This window comes from Corvus kubaryi, unplaced genomic scaffold (genome assembly GCF_017639235.1).
Source record: "Corvus kubaryi isolate FWS band 111438036 unplaced genomic scaffold, C.kubaryi_AGA036_p1.0 37357, whole genome shotgun sequence".
In the NCBI taxonomy this organism is placed as follows: Eukaryota; Metazoa; Chordata; class Aves; order Passeriformes; family Corvidae; genus Corvus; species Corvus kubaryi.
This window is the reverse complement of record NW_024581117.1, coordinates 15275301-15301643: the sequence shown is the minus strand read 5'-3', so window position 1 is coordinate 15301643 and position 26343 is coordinate 15275301. Positions and strand designations below refer to the sequence as shown.

The 26343-nt window shown below is 42.0% G+C and overlaps 1 protein-coding gene across 4 annotated transcripts in view; it reads left to right on the top strand.

Moving 5' to 3' along the window:
• The window catches only part of CTNNA3 (catenin alpha 3), a 432189-nt gene that overhangs the window by 288739 nt on the left and 117107 nt on the right, over positions 1–26343 (top strand). For all 4 annotated transcript variants that reach the window (XM_042033401.1, XM_042033400.1, XM_042033398.1 and 1 more), the window contains one exon: positions 1796–1952. In XM_042033401.1, the coding sequence (XP_041889335.1) occupies positions 1796–1952 (157 nt within the window). The remainder of the gene's footprint in view (positions 1–1795; positions 1953–26343) is intronic.

Below are 26343 nucleotides of genomic sequence, written 5' to 3'. Positions count from 1 at the left end.
TTCTGTCTCCCTTCTGTCAGCCCTAAGATGTTCCACAGAATCTGATTGGACATTTAAAGACTCAGGAGGGTGGCTTGTTTTGTCTTGAAACGGTTCTTGTTATGTTTATCCAGTTGTTTTCATTCTCCTTTGATTAAAATAAAACGGGTGAGGTGTTGGGGTCCTTCCCCTGCCATGTAGCCCTGGGAGAGGGGCCCTGAGGGCACAGACACGGGGTTTCCCTGTCCCTGCTCAGCCTCGTTCCCATGGGTTGGTTTGTGTTCCCTGCGCGGGCAGAAGGACCCTTGGTCCCGTGACTGGAACAGTTCCTTGGCAGAGCTCCGGCCATGCAGCTGGAGAAATAAACATCTCTCTGAAACAGCTATCAAGAATCTGTCTGTCCATATATATTTCCTTTCCACAGGACTCCTGGTTTGATATATGCGTGTTGCAGGATCCCCACTGCAACACTATGCATCTTCACAAAATATATGATTTGGACAGAGATATATGTGCTGATTGCTTGAAACATGTTTTCCAACATTTTCAAATGTTTACAGTTAGAATTGGAAAAATTATTAATTACAGTTTGTATCCCCACTTTTCTAAAAATGTCCCCCAGTACGTAGGTGGGTGCCTGTTTGATGCTTTTTGCTCCTGGTAGTGTTAGAGCTTCTGCTCTTTTCCTGTACTATAACAAATGTTAGCAAGTCAGGAGCCCAGCTGACCAAAATGGGGAAGGCAGAATTCTCGCTGTTACTGTACCAGCATATCTCGTTCTAATGAAGTATTTTGCAAAGTCTTTTTATGGCTCTTTCCAGGACCAATGTGCAATTTGAACTGCTTCTTCCTTTTCGAGAAAGCAAAAGACAACTTGTAATATATTTTATTTGGGATGTGGGTTTGATTCTTATTTTCCTGCTGTTTTTCCCGTGCTTTTTAATTCTGTCCCATGCTCAGCAACAAGGATATGTTGTTTTTATTCTTTGTTTTGTTTTACATGGTGTTTTGTTGTCTTAGTCATTCTCCCTTTGATAAACAAGCAGTATTCAGAAGGGAGAAAATAGTGTTCACCTTCTACCTGGTATATGTGTTAGTTTAATATTAAAATATTTATGTATATGACATCAATAAACTTCCATATTAGGAAAAAAACTCTCTAGCTAATTGACCGAAAAAGTATCTATAGAAAGAATCACTTCAGGATCTAGTGTTTGCATCTTCAGTTAGTCTTTTCTGAAAGAAATTAAATCTACCCTCTTCATGTGGGTATAATTTCTAGTTTTAGTCTGAACTGATCTAACACTATCAGTCTGCTGCTTTTATCTAGATGTATGTCCCATGCCTCTAATCCTAAAAGGCATGCCTGTTGTCCTGGCAGCACCTCCCACTTTAACATGGCAGAGGCTGATATTCTCTCTTTCAGTGGAGATACTCCATAATAAGCTCTTGATGTTAAAGAGCTAATACTCAGAACTGATGTTTGCTGTTCTGGTAAGTGTGTGACTGAAGTGTATGTGAGTAAAAACCTCCTGGTATTTGATATCTTGCAAACTGGAAGAGTATGAGCTCTCCAACTAAAATTAAAATGTTGGGATTTTGCTGTCCTATTCCATCAGCTTCTTAATTTATGAAGCTAAAATGGAAGTTGGCCTAAGCAACATCTGACTGATATTTCTGCTTGAGAAGGCAACCAAAAGCTGAGCAAAGCTTTTGTTTGGAGAACAGGAATGCTGCTTTGCTATGTTAAGTGAAACATAAGATTTGATTTCTGAAGAAATAATTGTTTCGTTGGTTTTGTCTATTTTTGGTACAGGTTATTAATGCTGCTTTAGCTCTTGCTGCCAGACCCAAAAGTCAAGTTGTGAAAAACAACATGGAGATGTATAGGAGTACATGGGAGAATCACATCCGTGTTCTTACTGAAGCTGTGGATGATATAACAAGTATTGATGATTTCCTTGCTGTATCAGGTATGATAGTTTTCAAAATCCAATTGTTCTTTTATATACTTTGAAAACTTGTTATCACTTTTCAATAGGAAACCAGTGAAAGGTAGGGCTGTAAAAGGATTTGTGAAACCATTGCTGCTATTTAAAATGTCCCCACTCAGTGGATATTCTTGCTGTGCATGGTGTAGAGCTGGGCAGAAGTCACTGGGGCTGACCAGGTGGCTGTGACAGGGGTACATTCATCCGTCCTCCCAGCCTCATTTACCTCTGCAGTTTCAAATCCTCTCTGCAGCTGTGAGAAGTCTCCAAGGAAAGGAAGTTTCATATCCCTGTGCATATACCTTAAATAAGAGGTTCTTGTGATACCTTGTGTTCCAGTTGCTGTGGAATGCACATTAGAATTTCTGGAATTTTCAGTCACAGATATTTGTCACAAAAATGGACTTACAGATTTCTTCGGTGAAGAGGCCTTGGGTAATAAGCTGTTTTTACTGAAGCAGTGAGTGTCTTAAGCATTTAAAACGAAGACAGAAAACAGTTGTTGCACTTTTTGCAGTTTAAAGATTCCAGTTCTGAAGTAAGGTTCTGCCCTCACTGATGAAAAGTATTCAACAAAAGCATTTCACTTGCGCAGTGCCTTTGCACAGTGTTTTTTGTGTTGTTGCTGCTAACATATACCTTCAATATGCATAGTTTAGAAATCTTTTTATTGTGAAGCACATGTAAATTTGTATAATTCTACTTTTTTGATTTCTCTTAAAGTAGCATAACATGGAAAAGAAGGAAAAATTTGTCTCATCTTTGTTAAATGCGGTTTAATTCCTGTGTATGGTCAGTGGGCCCTGTGCTTGCCCATTGCTCTCTGGGCATGTCCTTTGGGCTTACTTGTTAGAACTATTTGGTGTATGCAGCGGTAGGAAACATGAGTGGTTCTGCACATGTCAGTAGTTTGAAACCCTTGTAAGTGAAGTCAGAACTAAGTTCATATTCCCAAGTTACGTTTTGCTCATTAAACATGAGGGTAGACTTTTGTCTAAGAGGGAGCAGAGCTTGGGTATTCATTGCTCTAAAGCTTATGTGCTGTCTTCAGAAATATTTGTGTATCTTCACTGTGGGGACTGGAAACTGCTGGAGTGGAGTCCCAGTAACTGAGTGGTGTTTTTTTCTTATGATTGGGATGTGGCTATTACAGCACAAAAAGCTTGAGCAGAGATGGCTGCTCAGGCCCTTTGTGGGTCTGCTGATGTGGGATACGGACTTTTCCTCAGGGTCTGTAGGTCTCCTTGCTTTACAAGGTCAGCTGGTGTTCCTGGCAAGTGACTTAGGTCTGAGTGTAGAAGAACTTAGTGCAAATTGTGCCCGGTTATTCACAGAGTTACTCTCCTGGTATATCTCAGCATCTTAGTACAGTGAAGCGTAACCTGAGAATTATTTTCTCCCTGTGTAAGTCAGCCTTTAGTGGAAGTGTTTTATGAACCTGCCTCTTGCTTATAGTGCAAATCTTTCCTGTTTCTGAAATTTCCTGAAATTTATGCAAGTATAGCTAAAGCTGTTACTAAAGAGATTAAACAAGTCAATTGCTAATGAATAAAACACATGAATCTTTTTAAAACTCAGGAGATCTCATAGTAGGTTAAAAATCTTCAGTCAAATTCATTGAGCTAAATGTTTCTTTTTATCTATACAGCTATGATTCATTGAAATGGCACATTTCAGATTATTTTTTTCAAAATTTCTTGGACTTGAAGAATAAAATTAAGCATTCCAATAATAATTGTGTAAATCTGTCATCAGCTCATTTCAGAGAAGACTCCTAGCTTTTTTGTTTATTTTACATTCCTTGGTTGAGCACAGTTGAATGATTGACAAAATTTCACAGTAAGTAAAAGCAGGAACTAGTTCAGGTAGCACTGATGTGTAGGCCTGCCTGTCATGAGGTCCAGAAAAGGTAAACATTCCTTGTATTTGCTTTAAACTGTATGTAGAACATCTTATGTAAGCTTTGGTAGAACCCTTTGGCACATATTAATTTAATTTGTTTAAACTTAAAGTGTCATGCTTGTTCTTAAGTGATCTGTTGAGAAGGTATTTCTCTGTGGCAGTGTCACCTTTTTGCTTTGGGAAGTTTTTTTTATTATTAGCTCATGTACAAAGAAGTAATTATTAGGAGTAATTGTAAGGAACACTGCAAGCCACTCTTGGTCTGCTCCACAGAGTATCAGCACCGTTACTGTGTTCTGAGGGATTAAAACATTCATATATTGGTCTGTCTGAATAGAAAAGTTACAAGTGTAATAGAAGATGGTATGTACCCTTTTTTGGAAATTACTCAGTAATTGGGAAAGATAATTTGCATTGAGGGTTTTGCATTGTGTTTGAGAGGAAAGGAATTCCAGAACTGGTATTTAATGGCTCAGTTTTTTCTACAGAAAATAGTATTGTACATCGCATGGCATCATGGGCATAGGGGGTGAAAAATACCTTTTTAAATAACACATGTGTTTCAAAATGGATTCTGTGCTGTGTTGGTGCATCAGTCTTCACTTGTGAGTTGGATTGGATGAGTTTGCAGGTGATGAGGGAAGTGATTAGTCCTGGAGTGTCACGATTGCATTCAAAGTTATAGGACACTTTTAGGAAATACAGTAAGCACACCTTCCCTAGTGGTTCTGGTGATTCAAAACTCTGCATCGTACAAGAGAATGGCCTACTTCAAAGTTTATTTTAAATTTCTTCTCTGACTGATTGATAAGTCAGATATTTCTGACAATCTTGCCTGTCCCACTGGCACTCAGAGAAGGAGAATTGTGAGCATTTGGAAGGTTGGTTTTTGTGGTGGTTTTTTTTGGGTTTGTTGTTTTTTTTTTTTTTTTTTTTTTTATTTGGGTTGTTTTTTTTGGTTGGGTTTTGTTGTTGTTGTTGTTTGTGGGGTTTTTTTTAAATTCTTGTAAGTGACATTTAATAATAAAATGCTATTGTTTTTGTAAGTGTATTGGTCTTTTCAGATTCGTGGATCTTCTTGAAATTGGATTTTTTTTGTTTCAGTTGTGTTTTATTCTTGCAATTTATATGTTATACTGTTTTTCAAAGGAAAATAGCACTACAGAACAAAAAAAAAGATACAAAATCAGGTCTCTACAAGTGAAAAAGAGGTCTGATTGCAAATAGTTGGAGTAAAGGTCTGTTCCTTATAAAGGAAAGTAAGAGTTAATGACTTGTGTAAAAAAAAAAAAAAAAAAGTCATTGTAATTATGAAACATTATAAATGATGATACTGTTGTTCATAGATTTGTTACACCTTGTAGGAACAGAGAATCAGTCTCAGCCTATCGGTTTTGGATAGTTAATTTACGCAAGGAAGAATGGGTATTAATCTTTACAACCCAGTGACATTAAGTTTAAAAATTATTGTCATGCATTTATCATGATGATATGAAGTCTACCAATTCATAAATTAAAATGTGCTTGTTGCATTTGATGCATTAATTTCCGGGAAACCGGTTTTGTTATGCTTGTAATTGCATTCATGTTGATAAATCCAAAGTTTTATCTTCAACTCTGCTCTTGTAAACTGACTCTTTAGTGTCTTCTCCCGTATGCAATTAGCCTGAAAAAAGAGTTTGAGGCTCGTTTCCTAATGTTGATTCTTCGGAGTTATTTTAATACTCTTTTATTCAAAATTGCCTTAATAAACCTAGTGGGTATAGATGGAAAATCTGAAGTGCCAGTATTTCCTTCCTTTGTATGTACATTTTCTGCTCCTGATGATGGTGTGTAATTGCAATGACATGTTAGTTGTAATTATTAAGTATTTTAATTTTATCATCTGTTAGAAAACCAGCAAGAAAAGACTTGGATCTTTTAGTCCCAGAGTTAGCTCAACTTTTTCAAGGACCATATAGGTAAGAAAAGCATCAGAAGTGTGTTTATGTATACGAAATTCTCAGAACCTGTGATCTTGTTTTTCCTTTCTGTTGTCTTCTTGAAGAGCTTGCATGACAAACCCCTGTGCTACTTCTGTGTCCTTCTCTTAATGTCCTTGCCCAAACTATGATTATTTCAGCAGTTGGGCCTTCCCTTCAGCCTCCGCTATGCTGTCTTGAGTTTTGCTCTGACATATTTATATCATAATGCTTAAATCCCTATAATGGTAGCTCCTCTTTGGCCAAAATGGAAGTGCCTCATTTTCATAAAAACATTTCCTTGTTCACCTCTTTTCTCATTCCTCCTCATGCATGAATAAATCTCTCTCTTCTTCAAGTACTGTCTGCAAATGACACAGAGCATTTTCTGTTGTGTGAAATGAAGTCTGTGTTCTCTGCCCTTTTATATACCTTCTTAAAATACAATTTGTCTAAAGTGCATTTTATCCCTTGTAATTGCATCAGCACTTTTAATTGAATTAATATTTTAAGGTAAATGTATTTCAAATAATGGGTAATAAGTCACTAGACACTGAGAGAGTTTTGCCGGTGTCCAGTTTGTTGTTTCCCTACCATGTCGGCGTTTTCGGCGACAAATGGGATAGGGAGCCTGGTCAGGTGCTCCAGGAGACTTTTGTTATTTTATTCTGTTATCAGTCTCATATCCAGAGTTGAGACAGAGTTGGTACAGAGCTCATGCCATCAAGGGCATCCAAAGACTTTTTGGTTACAGAGCATTTTTAAAAGCTTCTTAGCCAATTAGTGTGCTTCTAAAAGTTACAGACAGCTGTCTCAACCAATCCCCAAGCAGTGTACCTACTTCTGCTATGCACAGTGCTTGCTTGTTATGCCTTGACATAACAATGCACAATATTCCATTATTAAGCTTATACTTCTCTATCTTGCTTAACATATTTTTTTGCAACTTCAAAATCTATCTAGGCCAAACCTAGAAACTCTAACCATTGTTTTTAATGTCCTTGCTTCCTGTATAACTGTATCTTCTATCTTTTCACAGCCAGAGCTAAATCCTGACTTCTTTTTTGCCTTATTTTCTGAAATCTGCTTTTATTTCTCAGATCTGAAATCTTTTCCACCTTTTGTGTTTCCCCACACTACCAGAAGTTCTGGTTGCTGCTCTTTACCTAATTAAGTCATAGTGAGTGCAGTGTGTTACATGTCTGCCTTGGGTAAGGATTTGTGTAATTCCCTCAAGCAGTTTCCACTGCTAAATTGATAATGGGAATTGTGGACACGGGCAAATCAATCTGCAGTAGAATCTGGAGAATCTGCTGCTTTCAGTACTATGAACAGAAAAGTATTTTATAATGTATACACAGGTGCTGCGCAGTTCAGCTCCTTCCAGAAACTGGCCTGAGGTGTCTTAAATACATGAAGACTTCAGAGACTGCTGAGGAAGTTCTGTGATGGGATTAAGGATCATGCAAGATAACTTGAGTAGGCAACAGGGAATAATATTTTAACTGAAGAATTGAGACCAATCAGTGACTCCTGACAAGAGCAAGAAAAGCTGTAGTTGACCTTCCTAAAGTACTCTTGTTCCAGGGTGATGGGCAGAATTCTGAGCAGATCCAGAGAAACCTTGCATATTTCTCCCACCAAATGGAGTAGAGAAGATTACACTCCAAATGTGGAGTGTGCAAGGAATTCCCAAAAAGTCTGAAATCAGGCAACCTAGAAGTTTGTTTCCAGTCTCATAATCCTTCCCTTAGAATCTAAAAATGAAGTTTTTCCAAGCATGGTGGGAAACAGTATGATGTCACAGTGTTAGAACAGAAGTTGCCTTTTAATGGAAACCTGTGCCATCAGAAACTACTTTTAATTCATGGAAAGCATCAGCAGATTAGATATTACAGTAAAGCTGTTGGAGAAAATTCTTTTTGTGGGTGCAAACAGTCTTACAGCCATCAACAAGAACAAGAGCTCAGACCTTATTTTTGACGGCTTTTGTTTGATATTAGTGAAGATTCCTCAGTTAAACACCAGCAAAAGCAATCAGGAAAAAAGAATCTATGTATTGTGTATTTTGTCCACAGGCCTATTTCTAAAGAAGTAATTTACTGATCACACAGAGGGAGCAAGTATCCAGATTCATGTTTTTCCCCAACATTTGTAGCTCCAGATCTGGAGCTCCAGCTGCTGCTGCTGCTGCAGTTTCGACTTGCTGGGAGAGATCTTCTGTAGTTGATTAGGAAGGAGTGGGTCAGGTGGACTTCATGAGCGTGGGGGGTAGCATGTACAGAATGGCAGACTAGAAGAACAGAATTAAAGACTAACAGGGATTAGGAGATGTTACAATCCGATTTAGACCCAGGAAAGCAAAGCAAGCTAAGTCTCTGAGCATAAACTGGAAAGAACTTAGAAGGTTCAAAATATTCCCAGGAATGAGATTAAAACCAAACGAGGTTAGATGTTGTTGCCAAAAATGGATGTATTTTATTGAATAGTAAAAGAGGCAAAGAGAAGGGAAGAGAAAAGAAAGAGAGAAAGAAAAAGAAGTGTGCGTGGGGGGGTGGGGGAACAGGGAGAGGTGACAGGGGTTAGATGGAAGCACATCACCCATCCGAGGGTCCCAACGACGTCTCGTTGCTCCCCTCCATCTGGTCTGCTGGTGGTGAGGGTCCCCCATTGCCGCTGTGGCCACGCCGCTGCATGCTGCCACACGCCATGCCACACTGCCACACCAGATGCCACCACACGCCAAAGAGTGCAGAATCCTGTGGATTAATATACACTTTGGGCCAGGTGAGAATGCCTACGTGTCTTTCTTACAGGGGCCAGCTTGACACTGTCCCTTGCAACACTGAGGGTCTGTTGCATCATCTCTGGTGCAGGGTCTGGGGACCCATTGGGGGGCCCCTGTCATGGGCCATGTCACCCCTTCTGCTGTGGATAAGCTTCGCTCGCCCCCCGGTGAGCACCCCTCAGCTGGGCTCCTTTGCACAGTTGGAGGATGGGCAGTCACTGCACCTCTGACCAGAGGCTTTTCCAAGATAGCCAGAGCCTCTCCTCCCTCCACCCCTTGGTGCAAGGGTCTGTTCTGATAGCCCTGGGGCTGTGGTCCTCATCTTGGAGGTGTTAAGCCTATGCTCAGTGAATGTCCCCAGCCCTGAGTTGTTACTTTATCTTATCTTCATCAGCGAGCAGTGTCAGGCCTCAGGGCCCCATTCAGGGTGTGGGAGTCTTCTCTTCAGCTTTTGTAATACAGTTTTAAAAGTCCTTTAAGAAAATGTTTAAGTCATAAAATATAATATTTCAGTCTCTGACAGGAGAGAACTCTGGAGATTTTCTACTAAAGCATCTTGTGCAGAGCAGGACAAACTTTCAATTTCCTACAGAAATTTCATTTGAAACTTAGTTATTTGTGGTCCAGATCTTAGTTTTAATTTGGTCTTAGCTATTATTGTACAACAAAGCTTAAGCAATGCAACACTTAACTAGTTTTAATCTACTGTAGTAAAATGTGAAAAATGTCTACTTGACAAATCCCTTCACTTGGTTGCATCACTGAGAGAAGAAGGCAGTGCATCTGAATCACAGCAATGAGGAGTAGATTCATGTAAGTGTATTTCCGTAAGATATTTTTTGGAGGGTGGAGAAATGAGGACCTTGTGCTTTATTATTTCTGTGTAGTACTAAACCAGTTGTTGAATACTTTCAAAAGAGATCCTCTTGGTTTGTTATATTTACTTTTGGCTGGATTGCACAGCAGTCACTTTGTGTTTGGTAATGTTCTTCTCCAAGCTGTTGCAGGCTTTAAGGGTTATTTTTGGGTTTTGTTGAATCCTCTGGAAGAGCTATATGAGATGGACTTTTGTGTCTCAACTCTATTCCTGTGTATATCATTGGTATTCTTTGTAGGCTTTATGTTAATGTCTGTTTGTGATTGATGGCATAAAATAGCTGATTGAAGTTTGTGCAGTTCTTCGCTTGTATTCCCCTGGACTCAGGTACCACTGATTGCACTAAGCCGTTGTCAGTCTTCTGACACTTGATCCTTAAGAGACCTTAAGTTACAGAGTTGCAGGCTTTTCATATAATTGTCTCGGAATTAGTATCAAGCCAATGTTTGTTATGAATCATAACTTTTAAAAGAAAAGTAGTTCTGAATAGGTTATTTTAGTTTTTTTACTAAGTCTGATGAGCATTTCTTCTTCTAGATTCTACAGCTGAATAAATTTCCTAAGTTTAGTCTGCCTTGTTTTTCTTTGGTACTCAGTGGACAGAGAGGCTCATTTTGGGAGAGTGGCACTGCTTGTTCTGGATGATGCAGTTATTCCCTCCTAAATACAGAAAATGCTTGTTGAGATTAGACTAATATAAAATGTTACTAATTCTGCCCTTGATCTTTCAGTCTGACATGTTTCCTGTAGCTAGGTTCTTTCAAATCTGTAGCAGATCTGTAGCATTATCCAATTTTGTACAATAGAGGCAGACCTTTCCTCTATTTTTTCAAAATTACTTTGCATCAGTCATTTAAAAAAAACCAAAACTTACGTGTCCTTTTAGTTCCTCTGCCTTTTCACATCCCTAAATGCAATTTTATGCAAGTACACTTCCGTGTTTTATAATATTCTCTGAATATCATACAGCCTTCCTTATCTCTGCCCTGTGGTAGTTACTCTGCTGTTGAACTGTTCATTATCCAGTGTCACATTCTGTATAAAGCTATTCTTAAGAAATAACTTCCTTGATGCTGCCTGTCCTGTTAATCGCTTCATATTCATTTAACTATGATTGTGTCATAGTCTACCCAGTGCTGCTGCTTTATTTTTTTTCCCCCAGAACCTCAGATAATCTGAAAGAATAATTTATAGCTGCCATAGGAGGCAGGCAGGATTGAAACAGGCCAAGATACAAAGGGGTTGTTAACATCTTTTTGTTGCATTTGAAGGGAGGAGAAAGCTCTGTTTTTCTTGTTTGTAACAGAAACAGCAAACTTCAAGCTAAAAATAGCTTAGGATTTAACTTAATTTATGACATTTTGAGAGAGGAGGATGCAGAGCAGCAGAGGTAGGTAACATATTCTCCTCTGTTCATTGTGTCTGCTAACTGGTGGTCGTATTTCTTTTAGGATCTGTGATGGTTTCCACTGATGGTCACACACCAGCGAGCTGCATGCAAAAAACCTGTCCATCCCTACTAATGCTTCTCATATTCCACTGGAAGTTTTAGATATGCTTAGAAATTTATTTAATGCCAACTGCTGAAATTCAGGTTAAGTATTCTGAAAGATTGTATCCAGTGTTGTAGCATTTAGAAGTTTAGAAACCATTTTATAAGTGATTTCTTCTCATTTTATTCCTAAATTTGCTCAGTTCTCTAGTAGTGTGCATTTCCACTGAAAGTTTCATTTCCTTCCTCTCCCACCCCAAAATCTTCTGAATCTTTTAATTTCTTTCTTTTGAAGTTTATATTCTAAAACTTCTACTCTCCTTCCTTCTGCCTTTTCTCATTAAAACCAAACAAAAAAGCCTTCTGCACAATGCTAGTACGTGTGGATAAGGCTGTAAAATTTTAATGCTTTTTCTGCTAATTTAAGGGAACCACTTGCAAACAGAAACAGTGTATGACATCTCTGCTTTTTTTTTTTTTTTTTAATTTGGATGCACTTCATTCAGTGATTTAGGAATGCATGTTAGTGTTCATCTTGCTGAACAGCTACACTAAGCCTGCATTAAGGAACGTGGTAGTTGGAGGTTATTGCAGTTCTGCACTTCTACAGGCAGAACTTTTTGTGCTTAACTGGTCACTTGTTTTTTGTCAAAATGCACAGTTGTGCTCAAGTCAGTTCTGAAGTGTTGGGTGTAATCTGGGCTAATCAGATTAGATAATGTAATAATGTAGTAATTTTCATCTTTGTGGATACTGAAATGCTTAGTCTGGACCCTGAGAGATCTAAGGGGCTCCCTAATAGAGCTTGTTTGCAGAGCCAAGATCACCCTTCTTTTAACTTTGTAACATCGCTACATCTTTTATTATGTTAAAAAACCAGCACTTGATAAGCAGTACTTCTGTGTATCATAAGGCCAGGTCTCAGCATGGAAGTGTTAATAGCATTACGTTTTAGATTTTGATCAGGCTCTGTTTCAGATTACTTTGGGCAGTTGTAGTTATTAAGGTGGCAGTCTGGACAGTCGAAGTCACTCAAACTGCAAAATACACTGTAAATACTTGGGCAAAGAGTAAAGGAATGATTCAGATTTCTGTCTTACTTATCTCTGTTGATATAATTTGTTTTCCGTCAATGCTTTAAAGTTCTGGTTCAGTTTATTACCACTTTTCCAGTCCATGTAGCATGTTTACAGATGACTGCTTCACAAAAATTGCCAATTACAGATTTGCCCTTAGCATAGCTATGGAGATCATGGGGAAAAAACCCAAACCAACAAGATGCTATTCAGAGACTTACGATTCAATCTGGTGTTTGCATGCTGGCCTTCTGGCACCTGCAATAGCAAAATACCATGCCTTGCTTTTTGTAGGAGAAGAAACATATAAGAACCTAAGTAGGGATGTATGCACTTAATTACAGTTCCAACAGGAAGGTAACTTACATAGTGGGTTTCAATAACTTTTAGATGAAGTTTCTTCAGCCCAGCTGTAATGTGCTTCAGGATAACTGTAAATTTGCTAAACTTAAAATGTTTTGTCAAACTCCCTCTTCATTGTTCTCACCTGGCTTGTAAGAAAATGGCCTTGAATTTTTCCCTTTTTTATCAAGGCTAAAAGCTGGATCTGTGTGTCACTGAGCATGCAAAGTTTGTTTTTGCTGGTACAGCTCTTAGCAGTTAATGACCCACCTGGAAATTCTGTCAAAATCATCATACTACTTTGCCCTCGCTGGGAATATCCTCTACGTTTCCCTCCTCTTTCTTTTAAACTTTTTCTTCCATAACATTATAATAGCTGTCATTTAAGCAATGTAGGGATGTATCTTGGGGAGGAGTAGGAGGTTTAGTCCTGCTGCTTACTAAAATGGGTATTTTTAGATGGAAGTAAGACAAGAACTATTTGCAGTGTCTTAAGATATATCTTTACTATCTGGTATTCTCTGGGAAATCACAGCATTATTTGCCTTTAATTATTGTTGAGCTAGTATGCTTTTACTGTTTTCCTAATTGACTTCAGAAATTTCTATGCTTAACAGTAGTGACTAATTTATAGGTCAGTATTTTGCATAGGTTTAGGGTTTTTTTTCTCTACACATTTATTTGAGTTCATTGACATTGAACTGGTTTGCTTAATTCACTTATCACTTGGTACTGTGATACCATCTTCAGTTCTTTATTGTGAGCTTTGACTACCTGGAATGAGAAAAGACAAGAAGAATTCCCTTCCTTACTACTTCAATAGTCTCCTTTTATATAATTTTGAAACTAGTGAATTACACTCTTCCAGAGCCAATCCCTGTGGAATGCTGGCTTAGGGAGTTGGGAAAACTATCTGCTTGTTTCTGCCCCTTGTTTTCTCATTTGTAAGGAGTAACAGCAGTAAATCTGTCATCTTACCTGTAGCGGGGGGGGGTCCCGGGAGCAGGGGAATCCAGCCAGAGTCACGATACGAACACCGATATGATTTGAGCATCGTGCTCCAGTCTTATTATTCGGTTACACCAAGTTATACTTTTTCCCAAAGTTCACTCCCCTTTCCCATGAGAAAGCCTCTAAGCAGTGGGGGAGCTGACCAGTGTATACCTTTTCCCAAGGCTGTTCAAGGCTGCCAGCTAGCAGGTGCCTTGCAAGCCTGTTTTCAGCCTGAGGCCCCGTCAGGGGTACTTCTGCAACAGCCCTGGGATGCCCAAGCTCTCCTGGGGTATCCTATATTCCACAAGGAATCCCTCTACACATCCCCTGTTTTCTTTTTGGGCAACCCAGGTCTGGTCGATGATTTTTCGCAGCCCCGCTTTAAGGTGAAAAAAAATACACCCAAGTATTACTAAACCTAATATAACTACAAATAGCAATCGGCATGTTGCAGTGGGGATCCTGCAACATGCATATATCAAACCAGGAGTCCCGTGGAAAGGAAATATATATGGACAGACAGATTCTTGCTAGATGTTTCAGAGATGTTTATTTCTCCCCATGGCCGGAGCTCTGCCCAGGAACTGCTACAGTCACGGGACCAAGGGTCCTTCTGCCCGCGCAGGGAACACAAACCAACCCATGGGAACGAGGCTGAGCAGGGGCAGGGAAACCCCGTGTCTGTGCCCTCAGGGCCCCTCTCCCAGGGCTACACGGCAGGGGAAGGACCCCAACACCTCACCCGTTTTATTTTAATAAAAGGAGAATGAAAACAACTGGATAAACATAACAAGAACAGTTTCAAAACAAAACAAGCCACCCTCCTGAGTCTTTAAATGTCCAAACAGATTCTGTGGAACATCTTAGGGCTGACAGAAGGGAGACAGAACTCTCTGAGCATGCTTTGTGGGGAAACTGAGGCAGGAGAGGGTTTAATTTCTTCCCTCCCCCTTTTCATCCCCCACTCGGCATTGGAAAGGGATTTTTGGGGAAACAATTGGCAAAAGCATGGTTTTGTGAGGGAAACCATGGATGAAAAAACGGATTGGGAATACACTGGGGGTAATAGGACATCGGGTAAAAGGGAAAGGTGGGATTAGGAAAGGGAGACTGTAGGGGGGGCTTACAATGGAGATATTGTCTAACATGACTACGATTTTTAGCATATATACTGCCTTTTACAGGAACACCATCAAGCCCAGTGACCTGCGATGCTTGTAACCCTTTTCTCCCTAGTACAATTCTGAATTCCACCACCTCTCCATCTCCCAAGCTTGGGATGCATTTTTCAGGGTTATTCTTTTTAATAGCAGTTCTATGCACGAATATGTCTTGCTGGTTGTCACACCTTGTTATAAAACCATAATTTTGCTTAACGTTATACCATTTCACTATCCCTAAGATCTTAGCTACTATGATTTTTTCCTTTTTTTGAGTGGCTGCTGTTTTCTGTCTCGCTGCGTCTTTGCCCTCTCTTTCGGTCGCTCCCGTGTTGGAATTGTCGGGGCTGCTGGTGCCTGCGCGCTCTTCCCGGGGTCGCGTTCGGGGCTGTGCGGGCCGGGCCGGGCCGCTCCGCTCAGTTCTCCGTGCGTCGCCTCCTCTGGTCGCAGCTTCGCTGCTGATGCCGGGCGCTGCACCCACGTCTCGGCCGGGCCCCCGAGCGATGACTCCCCCGTGTCCTGCTCCAGCGCGCATCTCGGCTGGGCGCGGCTCCGTTCCATTGCCGCCAGCCGCCGCCCGCGCGCCACCCCTCTCGGTCGGGCGTTCACGGGGCTCGCTCCACCACGCGCTGCGCGCGGCCGTGAGGGCACCGCCGGGTCCCGCCGCTCCCGCCGCACCTCGCTCCGCCGCCGACACTGCGGCTCGCGTGGCTCCGCCCGCACGCGGAAACTGCCTCGCTGCTGCTCGCAGAGCGCTCGGTGCACGTGGCCTGGGCCGCACGGTCCCTGCGCCAGGCTTCCCTTCACCAGGACACAGCTGACATTGCTCAACAGTCTTGGTAATTAAATAATATTCACGAAAATATTCTTCCATCGGCATATATTTTGACTCCAATATTAACTGTGTCCAAACGGTTTTCCAAAAGCCCTTCGTAAGAATTAAATCCCAAGAAACATAGAAAAAGTTCTTAAACAACCATGCCAGGAAGTGTTTTAGTTCTTTCTGAGCTTGAATCAAGCTAAAATTTACAAATCGTTGTTCAAGAATCATTTTAAGTTTAAGATAAATGTCCATATGCGGCTCTGAGAGCCAAGAGTCTTCCCACGGTTCCTCCATAGTTTAGATATGGAATAGCAAAGCAAAACCAAGAAGAGGAATCCAAAGTTTCCAGGGTTTACTCACACAAATCAGTCGCTTAGGGATCGGGGATCGTTCTGCTCACAAATCTCCACCATTATGTTGCAGTGGGGATCCTGCAACATGCATATATCAAACCAGGAGTCCCGTGGAAAGGAAATATATATGGACAGACAGATTCTTGCTAGATGTTTCAGAGATGTTTATTTCTCCGCATGGCCGGAGCTCTGCCCAGGAACTGCTACAGTCACGGGACCAAGGGTCCTTCTGCCTGCGCAGGGAACACAAACCAACCCATGGGAACGAGGCTGAGCAGGGGCAGGGAAACCTCGTGTCTGTGCCCTCAGGGCCCCTCTCCCAGGGCTACACGGCAGGGGAGGGACCCCAACATTGGCAGCCTTCTATTACCAAGATACACAGCCATCTGGTGATACCCAGACCCTTAAGCCAATCTCCAGTAGGGTCGTCTGTCTCCTGAAAGGTTTGTAGGCCCCTCTGGAGGCCAGAGAGGTGCTTGTGAATTGGGACAGAGTGGTCAGAAAGAGTCATATAGCACATACTCTGGAACTCTTTGCAGCCGTGGCTGTGAGCTAGTAGTAGAAAATCAATGGCTGCTCGATTTTGTAATATTGTATGTCTAACACTAGTAATATCTACGCTTAACTCATCAAGCATCTGCGAAGTTATGTTTAACTTATCCCTCTCCCAGCAAGCAAGTTTATGCAAAATAGCGTGAGCCCTGGCTGCCGAAACACCCGGTAACAACATAGATGCTAGCCAAATTGACTGCCTTCACTTGATCTAAATGGGCGGACAGCTGATTGAAAATGTCCGCTAATGCTCCTGTCTCAAGACAGTCAAAAAACAATTTCTCACTCTATCTCTGTGTCTGGTGCTATACCCAAAAATTTATGCAACTCTCCTTCTTGGTTTTGCCTTTGGAGAGGGTTCCCTGACACCCACCACAAGTCACTAGCAACCACCTAGGGCAGCTGTTAGATTTGCCCCAGGGTCTCGCTATTTCTCCTGCTACGGAGAGTGGTGGATCTGGCAAGTCCTCAGCTCCTTCACTCAGCCACATCTGCAGCCTCTCCCAAGGCTTCTCGGGACGGAGGTCCCAGAATTCCAGCTGTTATGGTAGTGGCATCACTTTCCTCAGGAGCTGATGCTGACTGCGCCTTCTCGCTTCGGGGTCTTGTATGCGTAGCACAGCACCACTTGCTGGGCATCCCTCTGGTCAGTGCTGCGGCGATGAATTGTCCCTGTTGTTGCAGGATATTCTGCAGCATTGCAGTCCACGTTCGTTCCCAGAGCAGGAACTGTGAAGGGGTTAACAACAACTGTACGATGCTGATGTCGTAATTTGAACACAGGACATCTGCTGTAAAGATAGACTGCAAAATGCTTTGTGTAGATAAGTCAGCAAGCTTTTTGATTCCTTTTTGCATTATTTGTTGGTACTTCTCCTTCTTTTGGGGCTGCTTCCGGGCCACCCCGGCTGGCTTTGGCTTTGCAGGAGATGAAACCGCAGAAGCCGCGCTGCTGCCAGACGTCCCGCTGTTCGGCGGGGGCGGGGGGGGTTACTCTCTGCCGCTTTTGGCCGGGCTTTAGGACCTCTCCGTTGCTCTGCCACTTTCGGCAGGACACCAGGACTGCCTGTGTCTCCTTGGCCCACCTGCCCCCCGCCCCCTGGGTTGGGAGGCTCTGCTTCCGTGTTTGCAGCCATTTTTCCCTCGGCCGTCGGAGGCGTAGCATCCGGCTCTGCTGAGTTCAGCAGCTCCTGCAGTGAGCGGATGGGTGCTGCTGTGTTCTTAATCGGTTTTCTCATGGCCAGCCCGAAGGACCGTGCTACCCCGGACTCGGCTCCGGTCTCTGGCCGTCCATAAGACCTCCGTCTGTTCCTTTCCCAGAGCTGCTACTCTCTAAAGCCTCTATGGCTGCCGCAGCCACTGTCCTCTCTGTGTTCATCTCTGCGAGAGTGCTAGTTACTGCCCTCCAGGTTAAGCCGAGGGCTTTAGCTTCTTCAGCTGCCTTTCCTCCCTCAGTCGTGGACAGCCACAATTTATATCCAACTTCCCCCCATGCTTTGGTTGAAAACAAAAGCGAAGTGTAACTCAATAATCCATGTTCCCGGGCCCACGTAACGAGGGCATTCAGATCTCGGTCTTTTACAATTTTGGCTCTCATAGAGAGAATATTAGCTAGGAATCGAGGTCCTGCCCTGTAGTCCATAGCTTCTGTGCTGCGGGTATTCGCTCGGCCGCGCGAAAATACGGTCTCCGGCCACTCAGCTGTGAGGTTTAGCCCCCGGCTTTACTCGGCTTTGAGACTTATCCTCCGGCCTTCTATTCTGCTTTGGGACCGGGCCCCCGGCTTTACTCGGCTTTGGGGCCACCCACTCTGGTTCCCCTGGCTCCGCTGCATCGATACGATGAAATTCGGAGTCTTACCGCATTGAAGCGAACCTGCCTGAAGCAAAACTCACTCGGGTCCCTGTTCGGGCGCCACGTATAGCAGGGGGGGTCCCGGGAGCAGGGGAATCCAGCCAGAGTCACGATACGAACACCGATATGATTTGAGCATCGTGCTCCAGTCTTATTATTCGATTACACCAAGTTATACTTCTTCCAAAGTTCACGCCCCTTTCCCATGAGAAAGCCTCTAAGCAGTGGGGGAGCTGACCAGTGTATACCTTTTCCCAAGGCTGTTCAAGGCTGCCAGCTAGCAGGTGCCTTGCAAGCCTGTTTTCAGCCTGAGGCCCCGTCAGGGGTACTTCTGCAACAGCCCTGGGATGCCCAGGCTCTCCTGGGGTATCCTATATTTCACAAGGAATCCCTCTACACTTACCCTGTGCCATCTCAGAACTGTCCAGGAACAGCAGCTGAAAGCCTTTTGGAAATCCAGTGTACGGTTACCAGCTGAAGTGCTTCTCTCATTCTTTGCTGGTGCCTCTGGTTTGTGATCACAGCTTTGTACTCTGCAAAGCTACCTGAACTCTTCTTAATTATGTTGTGTTCCAGCCTCTCTCTGTTCTGTTTTACATAGAAGTTGTACCAGTTTGCCAGCAGAAATACTACATATGGGTTTCTGATTCCCCTGATTCCTACCAACCACCACGGTAATCCAAAAGTTACCACCATGGTAATCCGTTTTTCTTACTCTGTTATTAAGATAAATAGAACTTGATATGCTTTGTGTCACAACTGATAGTTCAATGAGCAATTTTCAGTTTTCTTTAGAGGAATGTCTTCTTCCTGGAAATTTGTTGATGTCATGGTATGCATTTTGTTTTCATTGAAAATCTAACATTGTCTGCTATCTCCCTTTGGTAATCCCTATCCTTGCCTCAGAAGTAGCTTACAGTCCTGATACACTGATTTAAATGCAAATTGCTCTTGCAACACTCCTGCTTAGACTCAAGGACAGACATTATAATGTGTTACACTTGTTAGGCAGTGGATGTGTTCTTAGGGACTGCTTGGTTAGGTATGCCATGTCCTAGCCACCGGATCTGACCATGTGTCAGATTGACCAGGCTGATTTTGGGAACCATTCTGGCAAGTGTTGTCCCATGAAAACCTGCTATTCCAAATTAGTATTTTCTAAATCAAGATCATCTGCTCTTGTTACTGAGGTAACGGGAACATTTTAGTGGTGAACTTTTGGAGAGCTGTAGAGGGTAAGAGCAAATGGGATGTGTGAAGTCACTGAGCAAGCAGGCAGGACTAGGGAGCTGGGTAGTGCACTTCAGCAGTGAACTTGGCATTTCGATGACTTGAGGTTTCTGTTCAGAAACTGAAATTTCATATTGAACTCCTGCTCTGTTCTTACTGAATTTCAGTAAGTTGTTGCCGAGATCTTTTTAACTATGAGATTTGTTTCTCATCACAAGCTTTGCAAACTACTGGCATCTTCCTCAAGAGTTTTGAAGGCTGATGCATTTGGAATTCACTTTGTATGGGATTTGGACGAGTTGAGATTTGGCAGCCTTTGGAGCATGGTCTAAGATGCATGGGTTTGATGCAGATTTGGATTAATTTTTTGTGTGTTTATTTCCTAACAGGCTGCTTGCTAATGTCTTTCCAGCTGCATTTGTGGCAGTAGCTTTTAATGGTTTTATGCAGCTTTGCAGAAATTTATTTGCTTGCTTTTTGTAATGAGGCCTACTGGAAATATGCACAAGTGTTCCCAAAAACTGGTAGGAAAATAAGCACAACCAAATGGTAAGGGAAGATTTTGGTCAATGGCATTAAGAGTGTAAGGTGGTGCAGAATGCTAGGCTCTGTTTCAAGGATAAGATACAAAATCTTTGTCTGGGAGAGCAGGTTCCAGTTGTGTCGTAGTTCTGAAACTGGACTGTGCTTTTATTACTGGAAGCAGCATGTCAAATCTGTCTGTTCTTTCGAAGTGAAACTTTACAAAACAGACTTGCATATGTGCACAAGATGAGCAGAAGCTGATTGTTGAATGTGATGTGTCCCCTAAAGGTTCCCTCTTGTGTACTTGTTATCAAGCAGCAGGACTCTAACAAGGTTTTCTTGGTAGTCCAAAGGCAGCCTACCCTTTGGAATGTCCAGCAGCTGGGTAGGACGTGCCTATTTGCTACAAAGGTGGGAACCCTTAGCACACCAGGGAGAAAAAAACCGAGTGTGAAGTCAAAGAGTGCTAATTGAGTATGTGGGGTGCACAAAGTCTGAATTACGCCTTAACTTCTGGTGCATGTAAGTTTAGCAGATACCTCAGATTTGGTCTCAGAAATTTGGTGGATGGTAGTGTAATAAAACTTCAAACCAAACAAACAACCTCCCAAACTTTAGGTCCTCTGAACCCCAACAAGTTGAAAACAAACCAGCAGCACCCGTCCTCCACCAAGAGCAAAAATGGTATCAGCTTAGATTTTAGTGGGAAAACTGATCTAATGAAGAGGCAGCTTTTCTCTGCAAGTGAGAGGTAACTTTTCACCAGCAAACAATCCAATTTGCAGAGGAGGATACAGCAGGAAAATTGACAAGTTTGTCACAGTTTAAAAGTTACTGTTTTTGTAGGGAGACTTGGGAGTTTCCTACCCCAATTGTCTCTTGTCAATGAAATGTTTTCTCTCTCTTAACACTTGCCCTGTCTGTGCCTTGGTTGTTGTGTCAAACAGCATTATTAGGTGTTGATCACATGCTCACTAAAGGATATACAAAGCTGTAACAAGAGAATATTATCATAGAGTCAGTATCTTCACCTAAGCAATTATTGAAGAGTGGCAGATGGCTATTATCTTTTGACAATATTTCATAGACAGTCAAATAGCCACCATTTAACATAATAGTCTGCTTTGTTGAATGCGCTGTGAAACAGGTAACACAAAGGTCTCCAATTTTACACCACTGATATAGCAAAAGGAAATAGATAATATCACATTTGTTAATTCTCCTCTCTCCCCACCCAAGGAAATGAAATCTTTTGAAGGTAACAAATTGTCCAAACCTTCCAGCTGATGCAAAGACAGACATTGAATATTCCCTAGTAATTGCAAATTTCTTTTTATGCTGTTTGGTCCAAACTGGGAAGAATGCCAGCTCTTCGTTCTATAGCATCTGCCCTGAAATTATGAACTAGGTTATCAGCTATGCATTGATTTTTAAGGCAGGTGCTGTGAACTATTTCCCTATAATCTGGCTAGTTATTTCCCTGTTCCAAAGACTTTCATTTCCAATGAGATAAGTCTCGGTGTAATTCCTGGCGTAAACTAATTCCTTTAGATAATCCCTTACTCAGAAAACATTGCTTTTATCATTTTAGACTTAAAGATTTATGATTTATCAAGGCCTTTCTGAGTTTCTAAGAGATATTTTCGTGAAGTAAGGCAATATTTTAGCTAGATTTGGATTCTGAATGCAGAATTTAGAAAGCAACAATAAATTTTCCATTTCCCAGCCATAGAAGGGCAGAAAACAAATTTATTTATGCCCTGTTTTGGGCCAGTTCATATTTCACCTAGGGCAATAAAAGTTCAGACTTCAGTTCTTTTCTTTTGGCAGAGCAAATGATATGGAAAATTGAATCTCAACTTTCATAGCCCTGAGAATGCAACCTTTTTTTTTTTTTTTTTTTTTTTTTTTGGTAGCTTCTATCTGCTTTAATTAATTGGGTGTGTAAGCAACTCTGCATTGAAACCAGGCAGGTGAGGCACAAAAGACCAAGCAAAGGCTTGTGGAGCATTTTTTATGTGACACAGTCCTCTGCTTATATGCTGAAGGAGAATGCTCTCCTGTTGTTAAGAATTCTTCCACAGACAGTTCTAGCAGGCTGCTGCAAAGCTAATGGCAATGAAGAAACAAAGGAGCAAATTGCCAAGAAAAGTGTCTCCCCTTCTGTAGTTCATCTCCTGGAAAAAGAAGCCTCCCAGAATTTATAAAAGGACAGAAAGGGAAACTGTCTCCTGTATTTTTTGAGAGGGAATGTTCTGTGGAGAATAATGAATGCTCTGGTTGTGCATTGCGGTGGAAATGAAGGGAACAGGCCCAGACTGAACATAAAGAAAATGGTTAACGTGTGTATTTTTTGAGCTGACTGCCACATACTAAGGGAAAATGTGACAGGATTTTGTAAGACAAATAATTCTCCATTACCCAGTAGCTAAAGAGTGAAAAGTAATGACTATGTCTAAGGTAACAAGCTCAAAAGAAAAGTTTAAGCTAAGGCTGCCAGTTGGTGGCAAATGTTGTGAACAATTTTATGACAATGTCTGTAAAAGGCCTTGCTGATGCAGAAGAGGTGTGTTCCAGTCATTTGGGGAGCCTGCTATGTCCTCCTTAGCCATGCTCGTTTTGGCTGGCAGTTCTTACTGTTCTTCCCTCTCTATCACAGAATCCTAAAACCACTGTGGTTGGAAGGGACTTGAAGGTCTAGTCCATCCTGCTGCTCACAGCTGGGTCCGTATTGTATTCAAACCAAGAACAACCTCTCTGAGGTTCTTTATTCTGGTGAATCCCATTATCCTTGCAGTGATTCCCTGTCTCTCCTGCCCCAGTCCTCAGCAGCTTCATTTTGACTGTTACCGCTCATTTGCCAGCCTCACACTGCAGCAGTGAAAAACCAGAGTCAATTAACCTGTTAATGCAGAATTAAGGTCATGTGGAAATGTTTTTCTAGCATTCTGTGTTCACTAAAACTTAAATTCCTAAAAAGAATTGTTGGAGGAGAAGGGTGTATGCTGATAACTCATGGCTTCTTGGATTTGTCTGGAAGCACTGTTTCTTGAGGTATTTACACCTGATACATTACTAGCTACTTTTTGGAGCAGTTTAGCAAAGCAGGGTGTATAAAGCAGGTTAGTTGAAACAGGACTTGCTATGGAAGAGGAAATAGGGACGGTTTGTGAGCAGATCTAGGAGATCATAGAATCATAGAGTGGTCTGGGCAGGAAGGGACTTTGAAACCCATCCAGTCCCCTGCCTTGGGCAGGGACACCGTCAGCTAGACCAGGCTGCACATGTACCATGAGAATTCTAATGTAAATAACTGCACATTGAAATATCAGTCTCTCTGCTGTAGTTGACGCAGAAAAAGTTTTCCTAGTCTAGTTTTCCTAGAAAAAGGTTTGCTGCCTCATGTTGGCCAAATGGCATTCTGGTCATTGTTTTCAGGGGTTAATGTGGTCAAATTAAGGTTGAAGAGCTTTATTGCATTGTACTTCAAGAAGTTGAAGTCGATGAATTTGTTAGTAAGGTAAATTACCTTCTTGGAAAAAGTTCACTATTTTTGGTTATACTACTTTGGTGAAGAGAATGCTCTTCTGTGAGAGAATTGTTATTGCCATAATTTACCTGGGTTATCAACATTATAATTACCTAGGTCATAGCTGAGACATTGCTAGTCTGAGTAAAATTGGCTGTGTTCATTCTGGAATTTAGTAGCAGTTGAAAAGGGGCAGGAGGGCATACTGCAAACACTATTTGTGGTTACAGTGATTTCTAAGGATTCAACAAGAATGCTTTGTTTTACTTCCTCATTGTCTCCTCTTTCCTGTCCTGCTGCCATTTCCAATTCTTTGGTTTTCCCTTCTGATCCTGCAGAGTCAGCAGCATGTTACAGAGTATTAATACATAAAAAATTCTATGTTGCTTCTGTATATTGTTGAGGAGAAGTATGAACCATCCCCCGTAAGTTTAGGATAAAAACTGAGCTAAGCATTCTGAGGTGACTGTAGCCAGAGACGAGAAATGGGCACCTCTGAGGCCCAAGTCCTTGCAGACCTTTACATGTGTATGTGAAGGATGGAGGTGGATTGTCCCTAAAATGGATAACTTCTTCACCTGACACAAGAAGGGTGTGTTTAAGAGGACTGGGCCAAGTGAAGGGGCTGGGCCAAGTTCTGTGAGTGTGTGTCACCCCTGCATGTTTCTGAAGGGAAGTGTTTCCTTGGGCTTGCAGCCCAGGGAACAGCTGAAGTCTGGAAATGGAGAAGTGACCCCTGCCCAGCTGGATATGTTGACATTTTTGCTTTTTCTGGCTTCCCTTTATCTCGGTCCTGTCCCAGTGTTCGTGCTTCTGGTCTACGTCTTGTCTGCCTGTGCTCTCTCCAGATCCTTACCTGGATCCAGGTTGGCCTGTGTACTTCTACAGGGAACTTCCCTGTTTTCAGAGCTCTCTGAGCTTGGCTTGTGTGAAGCTTTAGGAGAGGAGAGACACTGAAACATGCTGAGAGTTAAAGCTGGTGCTTCTTTCATTTCCCCAAGGTCCTGGAATACACCTGGTTGCTGAATGGGGAAGCTGACAGTCCAGAAACCTGTCTGAGGGCTGAATTTTGTGCCCAAGAAGTGGAGGGCAAGGATTGAAGCACAAGCAGTTAGCATCTCAAACCAACCAAGTCTTACTGTAATCACATTAAAAGGAATGAGGGAGAGGAATTAAACTCTGGAAAGGATTAATATTGCTGTAAGATTCTCGCTCATGCAGGGGGAAAAATTTTCTGTAATCTGAAACCTTTATCAGCCAGTTAAACTGATAATTTTGGGCTGCCAACTCTGTAATTAGTAGATACTTATTTAAGGCATATTCTCTCTTTCTGTTTTGGTGGTGATGTGGCAGAGAATTTTGGGTGGGTTTGGTTTTACTGTGTGGATTGGGTTGTTTTTGTTGATTTTTTTTTTTTTTTTTTTTGGTGTGTTTTTCTGTTTGTGTTGATGGGTTTTTTTGTGTGAGTTTTTTAGGTTTCATGAGTTTAGGTACTGGCGTTTCAGAGTCCTTCATGCATATGTGAATGAAAATGAACCTTAAGGAGAAGCTGCCAACTCAGTCAATGCTTTGATCACCCTGGAAGAAATACACACTTCAGTTTGTATTTTCTGGGAACAGAACTGAAACCAATGTTTCAGGCTACAGGTTTAAGTTTCTAAAAACATAAAGTATTGTGTCTCTTTTCCCTGAAAAATAATCTATAGGGACTTGCACAGATAATGATAGATCCTGAAGAACATTGCCTAGGGGGCTATTTTCATACTATTCCCGCTTTTCTCTCCCCACAGTCATCTTCCATTTTTATTCTTCTGTTGTCTTCTAGCTTTTGTCTTGCAGCCTCCAGCTTACTGTTTGAGACAGACACCATATTTCTGTCTTATGTCCCGTGATACTGGATAGTCTTAGATTTTACCTGTTTTCCAAGTTAGCTTACTGTTTTCTGGAACACTCTGGCAAATTTTGTGGACATGTTGTTCTTTCAGGAAAATCTGTGCTTGCAGCCTAGTATCCATTAACATGAGGCATACATGTTAACTCAGGAGGCTTCTCATGTATATGATTGATCTTTCTTGGCATCACAACTCCCCTTTCAAAGGGAGGTTATAGTTAAACAGTGCTGGAAAAGTCTGCCGCAAAGGGAATATAAATTCATTTTCTCTAGCACCTAAGAACAACAGCATTTGCACCCAATTGTCTACACCAATTAATTTCTAATCTTCACAGGCAATTTGTTCAAATGTTTCCCCATGCTCATAGTGGAGAAACTATTTTTTTTTTTCATTATATCAAGTCTCAAGTTTCCTTTGCTTTCCTGCTGACCAACTGCCTGTTGGTGCATTTGTTCAGCTTGTCAGGGTTGGTCTGGGTGGCAGCCCTGTCCTCTGGAGTTTGAGCCAGCCAATCTGCCCAGTCGATGTCACCTCCAGAGCTGCTCAGGATTGTGCTGTGTGTGGCCTTAAGTGGTCCCAGCCTTGTCATCCCCCCTTCCTGAGGAGCAGCTGTCCCAGCACACTGTGTAACTTGATCCTGCTGCCTGCTCTTTGGTGAGCCTGCAAGGCTGACTCCTGCCCATGGCTGTTCACCTGCCCAGGTACTGCCACCCTTGTTTCCCTGTAGGGAGGCTGGGGACACTGGCACAAGTGTTTTTCAGGTAAGGGATAACCAGAGCACTGCCCTCATCCATAGAGCCAGTCCTTCGTCACTGAAAGCAATCAGTTTGTCCATGCTTGATTTGCCTGTGGTAGTAAATCAGTACTGTTTGTTCCTAATAATCTTCTTGTCCTTCTGGTGCCTGGAAATGTTTTCCTTGAGGTCTTGCCTCATAATTTTTACAGGAACTGAGGTGAAGCTTTAGCCCGTAGCTTTCTGGGTCCTCCTTGCCTTTTAAGCTGGACAGTAGACACGTTAACACTT